Source organism: Boleophthalmus pectinirostris, unplaced genomic scaffold, assembly GCF_026225935.1.
Source record: "Boleophthalmus pectinirostris isolate CB_2022bp ecotype Guang Dong unplaced genomic scaffold, ASM2622593v1 HiC_scaffold_14, whole genome shotgun sequence".
NCBI classification, from domain to species: Eukaryota; Metazoa; Chordata; class Actinopteri; order Gobiiformes; family Gobiidae; genus Boleophthalmus; species Boleophthalmus pectinirostris.
The window spans coordinates 4,221,452-4,236,581 of NW_026571047.1; the positions used below are offsets into that span (position 1 = coordinate 4,221,452).

At 38.9% G+C, this 15,130-nt stretch overlaps 1 protein-coding gene across 4 annotated transcripts in view; it reads left to right on the forward strand.

Annotated features, from left to right (window-relative positions):
• Window positions 1-3,779: 3,779 nt before the first annotated feature.
• Window positions 3,780-15,130, forward strand: part of mprip (myosin phosphatase Rho interacting protein) — a 74,628-nt gene continuing 63,277 nt past the window's right edge. For 2 of the 4 annotated variants that reach the window (XM_055150193.1, XM_055150194.1), the window contains exon 1: window positions 3,783-4,705. In XM_055150193.1, the coding sequence (XP_055006168.1) occupies window positions 4,583-4,705 (123 nt within the window). In that variant the 5' untranslated portion in view covers window positions 3,783-4,582. Of the gene's footprint in view, window positions 4,706-15,130 lie in introns of all 4 variants that reach the window. The other 2 variants (XM_055150192.1, XM_055150191.1) reach the window with 2 other exon arrangements.

A 15,130-nucleotide genomic window follows, 5' to 3' on the forward strand; every position in this document is an offset into this window, starting at 1 on the left:
TAATAAATCATGAATATTTAATTGTTTTTTAATCTCTTTACAGTGCTGGATATGTAATTAGTGTTAATAGACCGTTAAAGTGTCAAAGCCTTAAATGTTTCTCTCTTCTGTGTGTTTTTACAATCAACAAGCTCTACGAAACAAAACATAAAAGGTAGCGGTTCACTTGAAAATGGCCGCTTCATGACATCACAAGGTGGAACAGAGCATTTTGAGCTTTGCAGATGTAGACAGACTAATAATAAAGGGTTACTCAACGTGTGAATGAAACAAAACACAAATCTGGGTATGTCTTTGAGGAGGAAAACATGGGTAAAGCTCAGAGGAATCCATATTGTGTAATATAGGACCTTTAAAACTAATGCCATTAACACCAAGTCAATTAATGAATAAATATGATTTGCTCAACTAATTATTCACCAATATTTGTTTAAATTTTTTAATAGTCTTATTGAAGGAAATGTATGTAATCTCCACTGTGTCTCCAGAGTCTTCACCTGCAGACAGACACACATCCAAGTTTGTCTCATTCTCAGTTTATGAACAGGCCTCATGTGAAAACTCAGAACCTCCAGAATTCCCTCTCTGAGCTGCAGAGGCTGCACTAGCACTGACTCATGACTGGTGCAGGTGCTGGGGTTTAGGGAGTGACTGTTCAGATCAAAGAGGAACATTTTAGGTTAAAATCAGGCATGCTTAAACTATGGTCAAATGAGGTCCTCAGACCAGTTTTTCTTGGCCCCTAGACAGGTAATTTGGCTCATATTACAGTATGCAGTACTTTTTACTGCATGTTTTTAAACATCTAACATTGTGGTCATACCAGCTTGTCCTGTCAGATCTCAGAAGCTCAGCAGGGCCAGGTCTGGTTAGCTGGTTAGTACTTGGATGGGAGACCACTGGGAAAATCAGGTGACACAGTGGGGCACCAGTCTCAAAAACTGTTGCTGTGTCTTTAGGCAAGGCACTTCACCCACATTGAAAGTGGTGTGTGTGCGTGAAAGATGGTGGTGGTCGGAGTGGTCGATGGTGCAGATTGGCAGCCTCGCTTCTGACAGTCTGCTCCAGGGCAGCTGTGGCTACAATAGTAGTTTACCACCATTAAGTGTGGAGTGACTGAATAATGCCCTGTAAGGTGTCTTTGTGACATTTGTCTGTGAAAAGCACTATATAAATAGAAAACTTACCTACTTACTTACTAACAACAGCACCATCAACGGACAGGAGAGCACCTTTGGGGACAGGCTGCTGTCCCTGTCCTGATCCATAGACACAGTCTGGAAGTGGTTTGTTCCACATGGCATATGGCTATTTAACACATTTCTATACATTTCTGCTGTATTATTATTATTGTTGTTGTTGTTGTTGTTATTATTATTACGTGTCATTCATGGTGCTAAAAAATGAATTTCCTTCAGGATCAATAAAGTCTGAATCTATGTCTCTATCTATATTTATACATTCATAAGGCCATAATAAAATATTGAGTGTTTCTTATTGAGGATCTGAGCATTGATAAAGGTCTTGTGGCTCGGTCTAACCTGTTCTAAATGCACATATTGTAATTATTCACTGTAATGACCCCCTGTCTGTGGCCCTCAATGAGCCTGTTTCATGTTTCGATATGTGGCCCTGGATGAAGAAAGTTTGCATATCCCTGATTTAAACACACTGGATCTCAGCATTCAAAGTGGCAACCCAAATGAGAGACTCGTGTGAGGCTCATTCTGCATTCTTGAGAAGAACCAAAACACCAAATTATACGGCTCTATAGATAAGACCATGATTATAACTTGTCTGTCATGCCAAATGTTTTTGTAATTAAGAGTAAATGTGCATTACAATTGTCAACAGTAAAAGATTTGATTTGAACACGTTTACACAGATGACATTTAAAATCAAAATCTTACATACAGTTCCTTTATGGTCAAATGAAATGAAAAATTATTAATTTATTATTAAATTAATGGATTGTTTATACAAGAAATGTCTCAGATGTCCCTATTTTTGACCAATCTGATCCCTGCCAACAGTAAAGAGAGACATAAACTGTCATTTGTTTTGATAAAATACAGAAAAGCTGCTTAAAAATTACCAAAACACAAAGAAAATGTGATGACACTGACTCACATGTTACTCATGAATAAGTTATGAACGGGGTGGGTCCATAACTGTTTTCCTTGGTAAGGCACTCCTTTCATAATTTTATTATTACCAACCACTCCAAACTGAGGGTGTCCCAGTTTTTGATTTTGAAAATCTGGTCACCCGACATAACCTCTTACATTATTGATTTAGCAAAAGCATAACAAAGCCATGCATTTTAAACTACCACAAGAAAAAAGCTTTTAAAAAACCCCAGATACTTCAGCCGTGGAGTGTGTTTCCAAAATTCAGACACATCAGATAGGGATGGTTGGTATAAATAAAAGTGTCATTTTCAAGCATGTTTCCCTGGATTTTAGCTAAACAAATGACATTAAATTTGTCCTTTTACTGTTAGTGGGGAACAGATTGGTCAAAACTAGGGACACCTGGGACATTTCTTGTATAAAACTGTGACAAATTAATGGTTTTGGATAAATCTGCTGGGACAGGGGACACAGGGCTCAAAATTGGGACTGCAGGTAAATAAAAACTGGGACACCTTCAGTTTGGAGTGGTTAGTAATAATAAAATTGTGAAACGAGTGCGTAATTAAGGAAAATTGTTCTACACTCAGCCCATGCGAGTCAGCATAATCACATTTTCTGTGTGTTTTGGTCATTTTTAAACAATTTTTCTGTATTTTACCTAAAGAAATTAAAGTTCAAAACTGGGACTGTCCCAAGTAAAAAGGGGCGTATGGTCACCCTAATCATGACTTAAACATCTTATATTATTTATTTAAAACCCCTTTATGTTTCAGCCTATTTTCCCTAAATGCCTGACTTAAATGACTCTCAGTTCAAACTGAATACTTTTGAAGCACACATTTGTATATATATATATATATATATATATATATATATATATATATATATATATATATATATATGTATGTGTATGTATATATATATATATATATATATATATATATATATATAAGATTTTTCTCAAAATGAGAAACTCTAAGTCAAGTCATTTTTATTTTTATACCACTTTTAAAGGGATAATTCAGAGTAATTCAGTAATCCAAAAATATCAAACTATCAATATATCATATAGCATAATGTGATGATTCAGTATCATCACTGCTATACTGATATATCGTCAAGAGTATTTTTGGTTATATTTTATTAAATAATTTTGTTACAGCGCTAGTTTTGTTGCTTGTTTAGTGGAAGGAAACTTGTTTATGCAGCACATTTGACATATTCACCATTTTGAGGATTAAAATGGGTGTATTTCATATGAACTTTGCACAAGACGTGACTTAACAAAGACTTTTATTATCACAGTCATGATTTCAAATACATTTTTTATTGAAATGTATCAAATCGATCTGTATTATATTGTATCGAATCAAAAGTGCACTGAATCGAGACGTATCATATTGTGGCCTATGTATCTATATATGGTGGTCTATGTATATAAAGGAAATGTGGGGACATAGGGCTGAGGGAACATAGGCACGCTCCTAACGAAACCATGCATTTTAATGTACCACAAAAGAAAAGAAAAGAGCTCTGAATAAAGCCCAGATAGTTGATCCGTGGAGTGCGTGTAGCGTGTGTACCCGAGGATGGCGCCACAGAGCCGGCTCCGTGTCTCCTCCTCCTCCTCCTCCCTGCGCTCTGCCCGCGGTCCGCTCCCTCCGCTCCGTGTGGAGAGAAGAAAATAAACCCCTCCACCACCAACCACCACCGCCACCGCTCTGCTAACGGGGCTAGTTATGGAAGTGCAGCCCAAACACTGACTCCTCCGCGGGGACACCGAGCCGAGACTGCCCCCCGCATGCACCGACCACACCGGGGGGACCGTACGCGGGACCGTGTCGGGATTCCGGGAGCGTTTGTGCTTTTAAAGACGCACACGGGCTTCTTTTCTTTCGCTTCTTTTGGCTCGGGCTAGCTGAGCGTGCTAACCGTAGCCTAGCAGCGAGGAGCGGCGCTGGATGAACTTCGCATGGGTTGACCGCGGTGGTAAAAACGGTGCATCGCTTCTCGTTTGCCCCCGCTCGCATGGTCCCCTCACGCCGGGAGTCTTTCGTTACTCGATGGAGGCTTTCCCCGCGGATCTGGAAGCCTTTACGAACGCGCACATGCTGTTTTTTTCCACGCGATCACGTTATTGATTTGGGAAGCCCACTGGCGGAGGAGCTAACAGGATATTAGCCACTTTTCGCTTTGTGGTCGCAGGCCACGGGACGCTGGTCTAATGGCAGCTAATATTTATTGCAAAGTGTTCCAGAAATGCAGATGATTTCATGCAAATAAACATTGATTTTCCAGACGATCTTTTGGCTTGAAATGCAGCGAGCGGTTGCCAGGTTGGGAGAGTAGGAGCAGCGCAGGAAAGCAGCGGGGTCGCCTCATCTGTTCCGTGGGTTAGAAGAAGTGCACCTCCGTCCGATCGGATCCGAACCGCACAAAGAGGTGACATGTCTGCCGCTAAGGAGAACCCATGTCGGAAATTTCAGGCGAACTTCTTCAACAAGAGCAAGTGTCAGAACTGCTTCAAGCCCCGAGAGCTGCATCTGCTCACCGACCAGGATCTCAACCAGGTAAAACCCCACTAATATTATGTAAATGAGCAGTCAACAATAATGCATCGTTAAAATGTATGGTACATAAAGTGGATTTTAATTGGGAATGGGTTTAAATTTCTCTTAAAGCTCCCACATTGCTCTGTTTTATGATTTATGTTATAATGTTTCGTCATCACAAAGAGACCTGGAGTTGTGTTTTGTTTCATTCACACATGTTTAACACACAAACCCTGCACATTTAGAATGAGGGCTTCTCTCGGACAGAAAACACCCTGTTCCACCTTGTGATGTCATGTGGTAATACAAGAACTGCACCATTGTGTTTTTAAACTCCTTACACCTTCACTAGAATCATTTGGATGTTTTCAGTGCTGGAATTGCCAATCTGTACTGAACAAAAACGTAAAAGGTAGCTGTTAAGTTGAAAACTACCTCTTTCTGACATCACAAAGTGGAACAGAGCATTTTGAACTCTGGAGATGTTGACTGAGTAATCCTTTATTATTAGTCAAACACTTGAATGAAACAACACAACTCCAGCTATGTTTTTGATGAGGTAACTGCGTTCTAACATGACTAAAAGCTAATCTCGTAGTATTCGAGAGACTGGTCTTGGTCTTGAGGCCGGCCTCGAGACGTTTTTTTATTACGGTCTTAGTCTTGTCTCGGACTCAACCGTGTTTGGACTTGATCTTGTCTCTGTCTTGAAGGCGCTTGGACTTGGTCTTTAGGTCGTACACTCGATAGATTTATAAAAACATTGATATATATGTGCCGAAAATGACAAAGATGGTATTGATTTGGTCTTGATGGGCCATGGTCTCGGTCTTGTCTCGGTCTTGTCCTGGTCTCGGGACCCTGTGGTCTCAGACTGTTCTTGGTCTCAATTAGTGCAGCTTTGATTACAACACTACTTAAAGCTCACAAGAGTCAATTCTGCGTGATGTAGGACCTTTAAAGCTGCTCTGTGATGTAACGTTTCTGGTGGGGGGCACATCACCCGCTGGAACCCATAGTCTGCGATGTTATTATTGTGCCTCAAATGTTGCATGGCATTAAACGTATTTATAGTATTTATTTCATTACAATTCTTGTCCGTGTTAAAGCAAAACCTCGGAAAAAAAATCTTATTGTGAGTGGCTTCCCAATTGCCTCTCCACAGAGTTAACCTGTAACTTGGCCTGGAGGGATCATCTGCTTATCTTGATGGAGAAGTTAAAATTGTGGAGTTTTCTGGGCAAAGTAACAAGTTACACTGCACGCTTTAAATACTATTACATAAGAACAGGGGGTGCGTGTGATAAGTTGGCATGGTATGGTTTGTAGCGCTGTATATCATGTCAAGTGTGTAAAGATTAAATATTAACTATGGTGTAATGTATGCGCCCTCATAGAAAATGCAAATAGGTTGAAGGTACAGGTGTTTTACTCCACTAACTTTGACACTAGAGATTTCTGCATTTTATATTCCAGTAATGACAGCCTAGCATATAACGATGACTCAAACCTAGACTAAACTAATACAGGAATCTCATGCATTTCAGAACATGTTTGTAGAGGTGTAAGTACATGGTTAGCGTGGTTAGGTATTTACTTGTATCCTTTGTTTGCAGACAATACTGGGCTATCTAGAAATGCAGCCATTGCGATGTGGAATAGCTCTTGTTCAAGTTGCATTTCGGATTCATTTCACAGTGTTTTAGTTCATTCTTTTATTACTGATTTACTATTTTATAATGAGTTTGTGGAATTTTGGGATGTGTCACATGGGTGTGTAACCAGTAGGGGTGTGCAGAAATGTTTGTTATATCGTATCGTTTAATATGATGATGCAGTTGTGAGCTGCTGTATCGATACATCACCAGTAGTTTTTGGTTTATTTTACTAAATTATTTTGTTACAGCTACAGTTTTGTTGCGTATTTAGAGGACGGAAACTTGTTTATGCAACACATTTGACATTTTCACTGTTTTGATGATTAAAATGGGTGTGTTTTTCATATTCACTTTGGACAAGAAGTGGTTTAACAAAGACTTTTAGTGTCACAACCATGTTTTAGCCATAAGCATATCGAATTGATTGGAAATATATTGTATCAAATCGAAAGCGAACTGTATCGAGATATGTATTGTATCATGGCCTATGTATCGAGCTATGAATCGTATTTTGCAACTTCTTAATTAGACTCAGCCCTAGTAACCAGGGCAGTCCTAACTCAGATCTTTGGATTCTATAGACTTCAGTGTCAAGTTCATTGTCAATGTGATAAAGACAGAAGATAATTAATTGAAACTTTTAATGGAATTGTGTTGAAAGATCAAACCGCTTGGTACAGAGCCCATGAGCCAGTCGTGAGGCAGACAGTTATTTGAGAGGAGGTCAGACTTTGAAGGAGTACATGTGATTTGTTTTGTGTTTTAAGTGGCGCTGGAGTGAGAAACATCCATTTGGTGTTTAAAGCTTTAGTTTAGTCTTGTTTTAAAAAACATTTTGGATTTCTGGAGAATCAATGAACGAAGCACAAACTCACAAAAGCCTGTTCATCCGAGGTGTGAGAAATGTGATTTTATTTGTACAGTAAATCACAGGTGACCAATGAGCTCCGTCGTGCTAAAACAAACAAATCTGATTGGACGATCATGTTCGTTTGGGTTTGAGTCACGACAGAGGGAGTGGTGACTATATATCGATACTTAAAATATATTGAAATATCCATATATCGTATCGTTTAATGTGATCAATAGCGGTCAGTATCAATAGCGTGGTCTGCTGTATTGATATATCACCAAGAGTATTTGTTGGTGTGTTTTACTTAATTATTTAGTTACAGAGCTACAGTTGTTGTTTGTTTAGAGGAAGGAAACTTGTTTATGTGACACATTTGACATTTTCACTGTTTTGATGAGTAAAATGTTTGTGTTTCATATTCACTTTGCACAAGAAGTGGTTTAACAAAGACTTTTAGTATCACTATTCTGATTCATCAAGTTTCACTCTGTAGAAGCCCCGCAATGTTAGAATTCGTTCGCTCGATGGTAGGCGGGTACTTTTTTTCATTTAACCAATCGCTGCCATTTGGTCATGACGTATGTAATACACCACTAACAGAGCTAACCGTTATATTAAGCTTTTCTCAAATCCTGTAGGAAGAAGGACAATAATGTCTTTCCCCTTGATAAAATTCACCAAACATTCTCTTTGTTCCGGCTTTAAATCCTCGATCTGAAGAATCATTGCCAACACAGAATGTATGACTCTTTACTGATTGGCTGGTGCCCGGACTCGCACTTCTGGGTTTTTGTGAACTGTCTAGTGTATTCTGATTCCTGACCTAGTCACAGGAGAGAAATTAAATTGAGTGAAGGCACTAGATGATGCCAGCCTGGCTATAGTATCACAGCCAAGATTTAGACATGTTTTTTGAAATGTATTGAGTTGATTTGAAATGTATCGTATTGAACCAAAAGTGCACTGTATCGAGAGATGTATCGTATCGTGGCCTATGTATCGAGGTATGTATCGCATCAACAACTTCTTAATGATACTCAGCCCTAGTGATAAGCAGACTCTTATCCCTCTGTATAAAAAATACAGTCAGGATTTTCCAGGCAAGTTCCAGGCCAAAAGACAAAAACTCTTAAAGTAATTAGGATCTCGTGCAAGTGAGAAAGTGTCAAATCAGATTAAACTGTCCAGTCACTCCTAAAACCCTTGCTAACTCGCTCCATGCTTGCTTTTTTCCGTTTATGCCCATATAAATCCCAATAAAATAAGATGAGCACACATTTTGATCGCCTGAGACACTGTTGACTGATCACCGACTGAGGCCCACAGCCGTACAAAGCTGCTTGTTGTGGCGTGTGGACATATTGGTGGTGCTTCCTGTTCCATCCCCATCAGTTTAGTCTGTGTTGTGTCCTGTAATTGATCCCAGACTGAGCCCCAGAATGAACAGAGGATCCAAACAGCAGACGTCAGCAGTCCTCTCTCTCTCTCTCTCCCGCTCCCTTCAATCCCGTCTCTCTCTCACCTCTGTTCTGACTTTGTGCTGAGTTGATTGCGCGTTAACCCTTCCCTGCCAAGAGCCCTGAGTCAGGATTGGCTGCAGGCGGTTACATCACTTCCTCTAATCCCACGCTGACCTGGTACACACACTCTGCTGCTGCTGCCGTCTCCGTGACGACAAAAGACTGAGGAGTAGCTTATACGGCCAGGCTACTACACTGTTAACCTCGTGTCAACTTGAGTAGGATTACAACTGAGGAACATTACTATTAGTAGTTTTTATTTTCATATTTTGGGCGATAAATCTACTCTTAGTGATAGCAATATTATTTCTATTTATTTGTTTATTTGTTACTTGATAAGAAATGTGCAAATGTATTGGTTCACATTCAAGGATATCCTTTTAAAGCAAATTTTTGTAACTTTTTTGCCCAAAATAGCACTTTGTTTTTTATTGCACTAAAATAAATAAAATAAAATACACCGTCCTTACTGTGACTGGGTTTATGTCTCCAGAAACGTGACTAGGGATGTAACAATATCCAAATTCCTCGGTGCGATATTTTCACGATATTCACGTCATGGTACAATATTTAGGGCTGGGTATCATTAAGAAATTGCCGATATGATACACAGGCCATGACACGATACATATCTTGATACAATGCACTTTCAGTTCAATATGATATTTTTCAAATTGATTCGATACGGTTCAATAAAAAATAAAAGCTAAATCATGGCTCTAATACTAAAAGTCTTTGTTACATCACTTCTTGTGCAAAGTTCACATGAAACACATTTGACAAATGTCAAATGTGTCGCATAAACGAGTTTCCTTCCTCTGAACAAGCAACAAAACTGCAGCGCTGTAACAAAATAATTTCATAAAATATACCAAAAAATACTTTTGGCAATATATTGATACAGCAGCCCACGATATTGATATTGTATCATCACATTGAACGATACGATATATTGATATTTCAATATTTTTGCACACTCCTAAGATATTTATTGGAATATTTTGTAAAAGCTAACAGAATTGTGAATATACTACTTTTTCCTTTAAAAATGTCTTGACAAGCCTTTGGTTCTGTCATAAACTGAAGAGTTCTTCACTTCTATCTAAAAGTGCTTAATAAGTAATTTAATTGGACTGAAACACAGCAGAGGATCATGGTCTATGTAGTTCCCTGTGTTTCTTTTACCTGTTGCGTCACCAAAACAATAAATTAATTAATTTAAGCAAAGAGTCTTGTATTTCGATATATTGTGATGGCCCATGATATTATTGTGAGATTTCTGATGATACAATGTCACGATATTTCGTTTTTTGTTACATTCCTAAATGTGACTTTTCATCTGGCCTGCTTGATTTCACAGAAATGTTCTTCCTTTGTTGTTCCATCTTCCAACATTAGGTTTTAAATTGTATTACTTATTTTTCTATTTATTTAGACTTGTACATATACATTTATATAATTATGTCTTATTTGACACCTAGCCAGGCTGGCGCCACCTAGTGCCTACGCTTAATTTCATTTCTCTCCTGCGACTAGGACAAGAATCGGAATACAATAGATGGTTCGCAAAAACCCCGGAAGTGCAAGTTCGGGCACCAGGTAATCAGTGAAGTGTCTCATATTCAATGTTGTCAACTATTCCCGAGGTCAAGGATTTAAAGTCGGAACAAAGAGAATGTTTGGTGTATTTTATCAAGGGAAAGACGTTATTGTCCTTCTTCTTACGGGATTTGGGAAAAGCTTCAGCTATTTAACACCTGCCTCTTGCTATCTTTTTTGCTACTTATTTAGAATTTATTATTAGCATTTATATTTTTTACTCTTGGTTATTTTATTATATTGTGATGAGTGAGCTACTGTGTCCAAATAATTTCTCTTGTGGATCAATACACTTTGTTTAAGTCTAAGGCTACGTGTATATGATGACGGTCTGAACAGAAGATGCAAAAGTGGCGTCACGTCTTCAGGAAATCTGCGTTCATATGGTGACGCAAAAGTGTGTGGAATTCGATTGGGTATGCATGCCAGGCGGCTAGGTGGTGCTGCGATACACTATTCGACTTTTCCAATCGGGAAGGTGGTTTCAGATTTTTGCCTTTGCTCCGAAAACACCGTCACCGTCTAAACGAAAGGCACTTCCAATAAAATGTTTTGTCGTTTTTACCCTCAAGCGTTCTTGTGTAAACAGGCCCTAAGTGTAAGTCTAAGTAGCATAAAACTTACATTTAAAGGTGCAGTGTGCAACTTTTCTGGTGGAGGGTCCGTCACCTGCTTGTCGCCATGAAGTGATGTGTTTTATGTCATGGAACATTCCTGGCAAAAGCAAAAACATCTACTGTATCTGTTTATTCATTACAAGTGTTTCTATTGCTCAAAAATACATGAATTCTCTCTGTGACTAGGGTTACATCTCCATAGATCTGATCTGTAATGTAGTGTGTATTTGTCTACCTTGAGATAGATGGGTTTAATCTCATCTGTGGAACATTCTAGACAAACCCTGCACCAGAAAAGTTACACACAATGCACCTTTTTAAACAGATTTATTGAAATGCAAAAAAAAAAAAAAAAAAAAAAAAAAGAACTACTTTTGAGGTCCTGTGATTGAATATCATAAACATCCAATAACACATCTGGAGAAGTCTGTACATACTGATACCTACGACGCAGTGATTTACATTAGGAGAGGACCAGGAGAGGCATTCAACTGCATGAAGTTGGAAACAGCCAGGATAATATTAGACGTGTGTTTGGATGTTCACTCACCCGTTTTAGATCAGCGGCGAAGATGAACTACAGCCTCTCCGCCGAGCATGTTGCTTTGATCTGATCTGCTACGTTTAAGCGAAAATGAAACTTAGTGGTGCTTCAGTTTGTTTGTGCAGCGGATGATCAGCGTAAATGAAATGTTGCCGATCCATTTCTGCCAAAAGTATTAGCTGCAAAGTTGTAGTGGTAATGCTGATTTATTACAAGCACCTGAGCGTCTCATAGGCCCCCCTCCACACCTGTTGAGCTCTTTGACCTTCTGTAGACTGGGACAAGAGTGGACAGACAGGTATTCCTGCGAAGACGTTTTGAATTGGGTTGTTTACAGTCACAGAGAACTCAAAGTGCGCTAAACGTAGGGATTGTAAACCAATTCCATTATCATCCTTCAGTGCCCTTCCTGTAACTTTTCCAGATCTTCACCCGTTTCTAGAAATCGAACGCGCCTCTAGAAATCGTTACACTGTTAGACCTGTCACAATAAATTCCTGCATCGACAATTATCAGGGGGTCAGTATTAGGGATGGGCATTCGATGAAATTTTCTTAATCGATCATCGGAAGAATTAACGATCGATTATCGATTAATCATTAACGTTTTTATATTAAAATGATCATCATTATTATTACTATCTGCACTACTAATCTGCATAAATAAATTCAACTTTACGACATATAAACCGTAACCACTCTAGAGCCACATCAATCCGTTTGACATTATAATGTGTTTAATTCAGTTTTGTGCAACTCTCACAGAAACGAAACTTTAAACCACATCGCTAATTTGCATAAACTAAGTGAAGATAAAACTACAGCTCTTGTGTCGCTGATGCGGTCAACTTCTGTCGGATTAAAAGACATGACTCAGTGGAATACAGGTTAGTGTGACCAGATTTGCGTTTGTTAAAACCAGGACACCGTACGGGGGGCTGGGAGGTGGGGGCTCATCATCGGCATTGCGCTTCTCTCACCTGGCAAAACTTTTTCCCACTGGACACCGAAACATTTGTGCTGCTTTGTACACTGTGCACATGGACTCACACTTCTCCCGAACGCAACGGAAAGCATTGAATTTCTTGTACAAGTCATCGTTAAATATGCATTTATGCTTCGGTACGTTGCAGACTGACCGAATGTAGGTTGCTGTGCGTAGCGTGACCAAACAGGGGTCCGTACATATAGCTCTGCACTTAGAAGGAGCGAGCAAACACAAACATTCGGTCAGCCTGCAACGTACCGAACGCAACGGAAAGCGTGGAATTTCTTGTACAAGTCATTGTTAAATACACATTTGTCCTTTGGTACGTTGCAGACTGACCGAATGTTTCTGTTTGTGTCTCGCTCCTTCTGAGTGCAGAGAGCTACATGTACGGACACCTGTTTGGTCACACTACGCACAGTAACATACATTCGGTTTGTCGATTTAAAATTAATGTAATCGATGAAATTCTTAATGATCAATTATCGATTAATCGACTAATCATGCCCATCCCTAGTCAGTATTACGGATGCAACGATACTGTTTTCCCACAATTTGATATGTATGACGATACATTGGGTCATTATGTTGATTTGATTTCGATACGTTTTAAGACACACAAAAACAAGTCATGTCATTTTTCGTATAATGAGTCTAATATAATAACACTATAATATTACTATAAACATTACATACAATTCATTACAGTACAATTTCTGCACAGCTGTAGTTTATTTGTGAAGTGTTGTAGTTCATTTGGTTCAGTGATTTACAGTGAAAATAAATAAGAACAGAGCTTTCTCATGCTATTTTTTATTTTATAGTATAGCCTACTCTTACTATATCATCATATCAGACTTTTCCTTTTTTTGATGATGATTTGATGATTTCTTTTCCTGCTGAGTCCTGTCACTGAGTTCACACAGGCGCCTGTGTCGGTGCTGCTCTGCCTCGTCTCCAGCAGCAGCAGAGACAGACAGTCACTCCTCCCACACTGTTGAATATTTAAGCTGTAAGTCCCTGTGAAACTGTTTTCTTGTTACATCTGAGGAGGACGCTGTGATAACTGTTTCCCGTTCGGACCAAAATAAATAACAAAGCGTGCATGGAGGGGTGTGTGCATAATAGGGCTGGGTATCATTAAGAAGTTGCCGATACGATACATACCTCGATTCATAGGCCATAATATGATACATATTGCGATACAGGCCACTTTCAATTTGATATGATATATTTCAAATAATTGATACGTTTCAGTAAAAAAATAATGACGAATTGATGGCTATGACACTAAAAGTTTTTGTTAAACCACTTCTTGTGCAAAGTTACTATGAAACTTTGCACAAGAAGTCATCAAAGTTTCATCAAAACAATGAAAATGTCAAATGTGTTGCATAAACGAGTTTCCTTCCACTAAACAAGCAACAAAACTGTAGCACTGTAACAAAATAATTTAGTAAAATATACCAAAAAAATACTCTTGGCGATATATCGATACAGCAGTCCACGATATCGATACTGTATCAGCACCTTAAAATATACGATGTATAAATATTTTGATATTTTTACACACCCCTAGTGCATATCAGCACGTGCGTATCGACCGAACGTTGTATTGAATCGTGAAACCAGTATCGAACGATTCGTTGCATCCCTAGTCAGTATTGTAGATTTTCTTTGCGTAACAGTAACCGAATGTTAAAGCAGATTTATACTACATAATTGAATTTTCAGAGCTTTTAGCCATAGTTGTTTCCCCTTCTCATTTACCATCCTGATACTATGTTTAGAGTGATTCATGCATGTTTGAGTAATCTTTATTCTCCTGTAATTAAGACACCATTTTGCAGATCAACCCCCTTTTTCACCAACACTGCAATACGCCCACTGCCCTGTTCTTACTTCATTCTCTAGTTTTATTTTCTTAATCTGTGATGCGTTTACGCTGACTTACGCTCCCTATGGGCGCAGACATTTTCTAATGCGGAAATCTTTTTAGATCAATATTACAGTTTTACAATTACATCCACAAGTGTCTTAGATTATAACTATATAGCAGAGAAAAGCACTTTTTAAACGACAAGGCTCTGGGTTTTACATACAGTACATCATTGTAGGACTTGGATAATTCCGTTTTAGGGCCTGAACGGTGTTGGGGAAAAAAATAATCTAATTGCGATTTTTCTGGAACGTAAATTTGAACTGATATGCTAATACAATCAAACTGAATCATATTTCAGTTTGTGTACATCTAAACTACAGGGTTAGCAGTCCATTTGTTGTGTCTTTTTTTTTTCTTCTGCTCTAAAGCCAATCCTCGCACATCCTTTCACCAAATATTTTCCTGTTGACAGCCCCCGCCCTGCACCGTTGAGTTTGAGCAGGTCGTCCCTTTGCTGTTGTTAGCCTTACTAGCAGAGCATCCCCCGCTTTCCTATCCGTCCCGTATCAGCGCCGTGCCAGCTATCCAAACAGTCAGCAGGGAGCTCCGTTACACAAGCAGGTTTTGTAAGTTCCACTCTTAAAATATGTAGAGCTGTAGTCCTTGTAGTTGCTTAGTTGCGATTATTTAGTTGATTATGTTTTTTTGCATTTGAATGGCCACAATTAGTAAATCACGCAAGTACCATTTCCTCCACAAAAAAATAAAATAAAATCTCCGGTC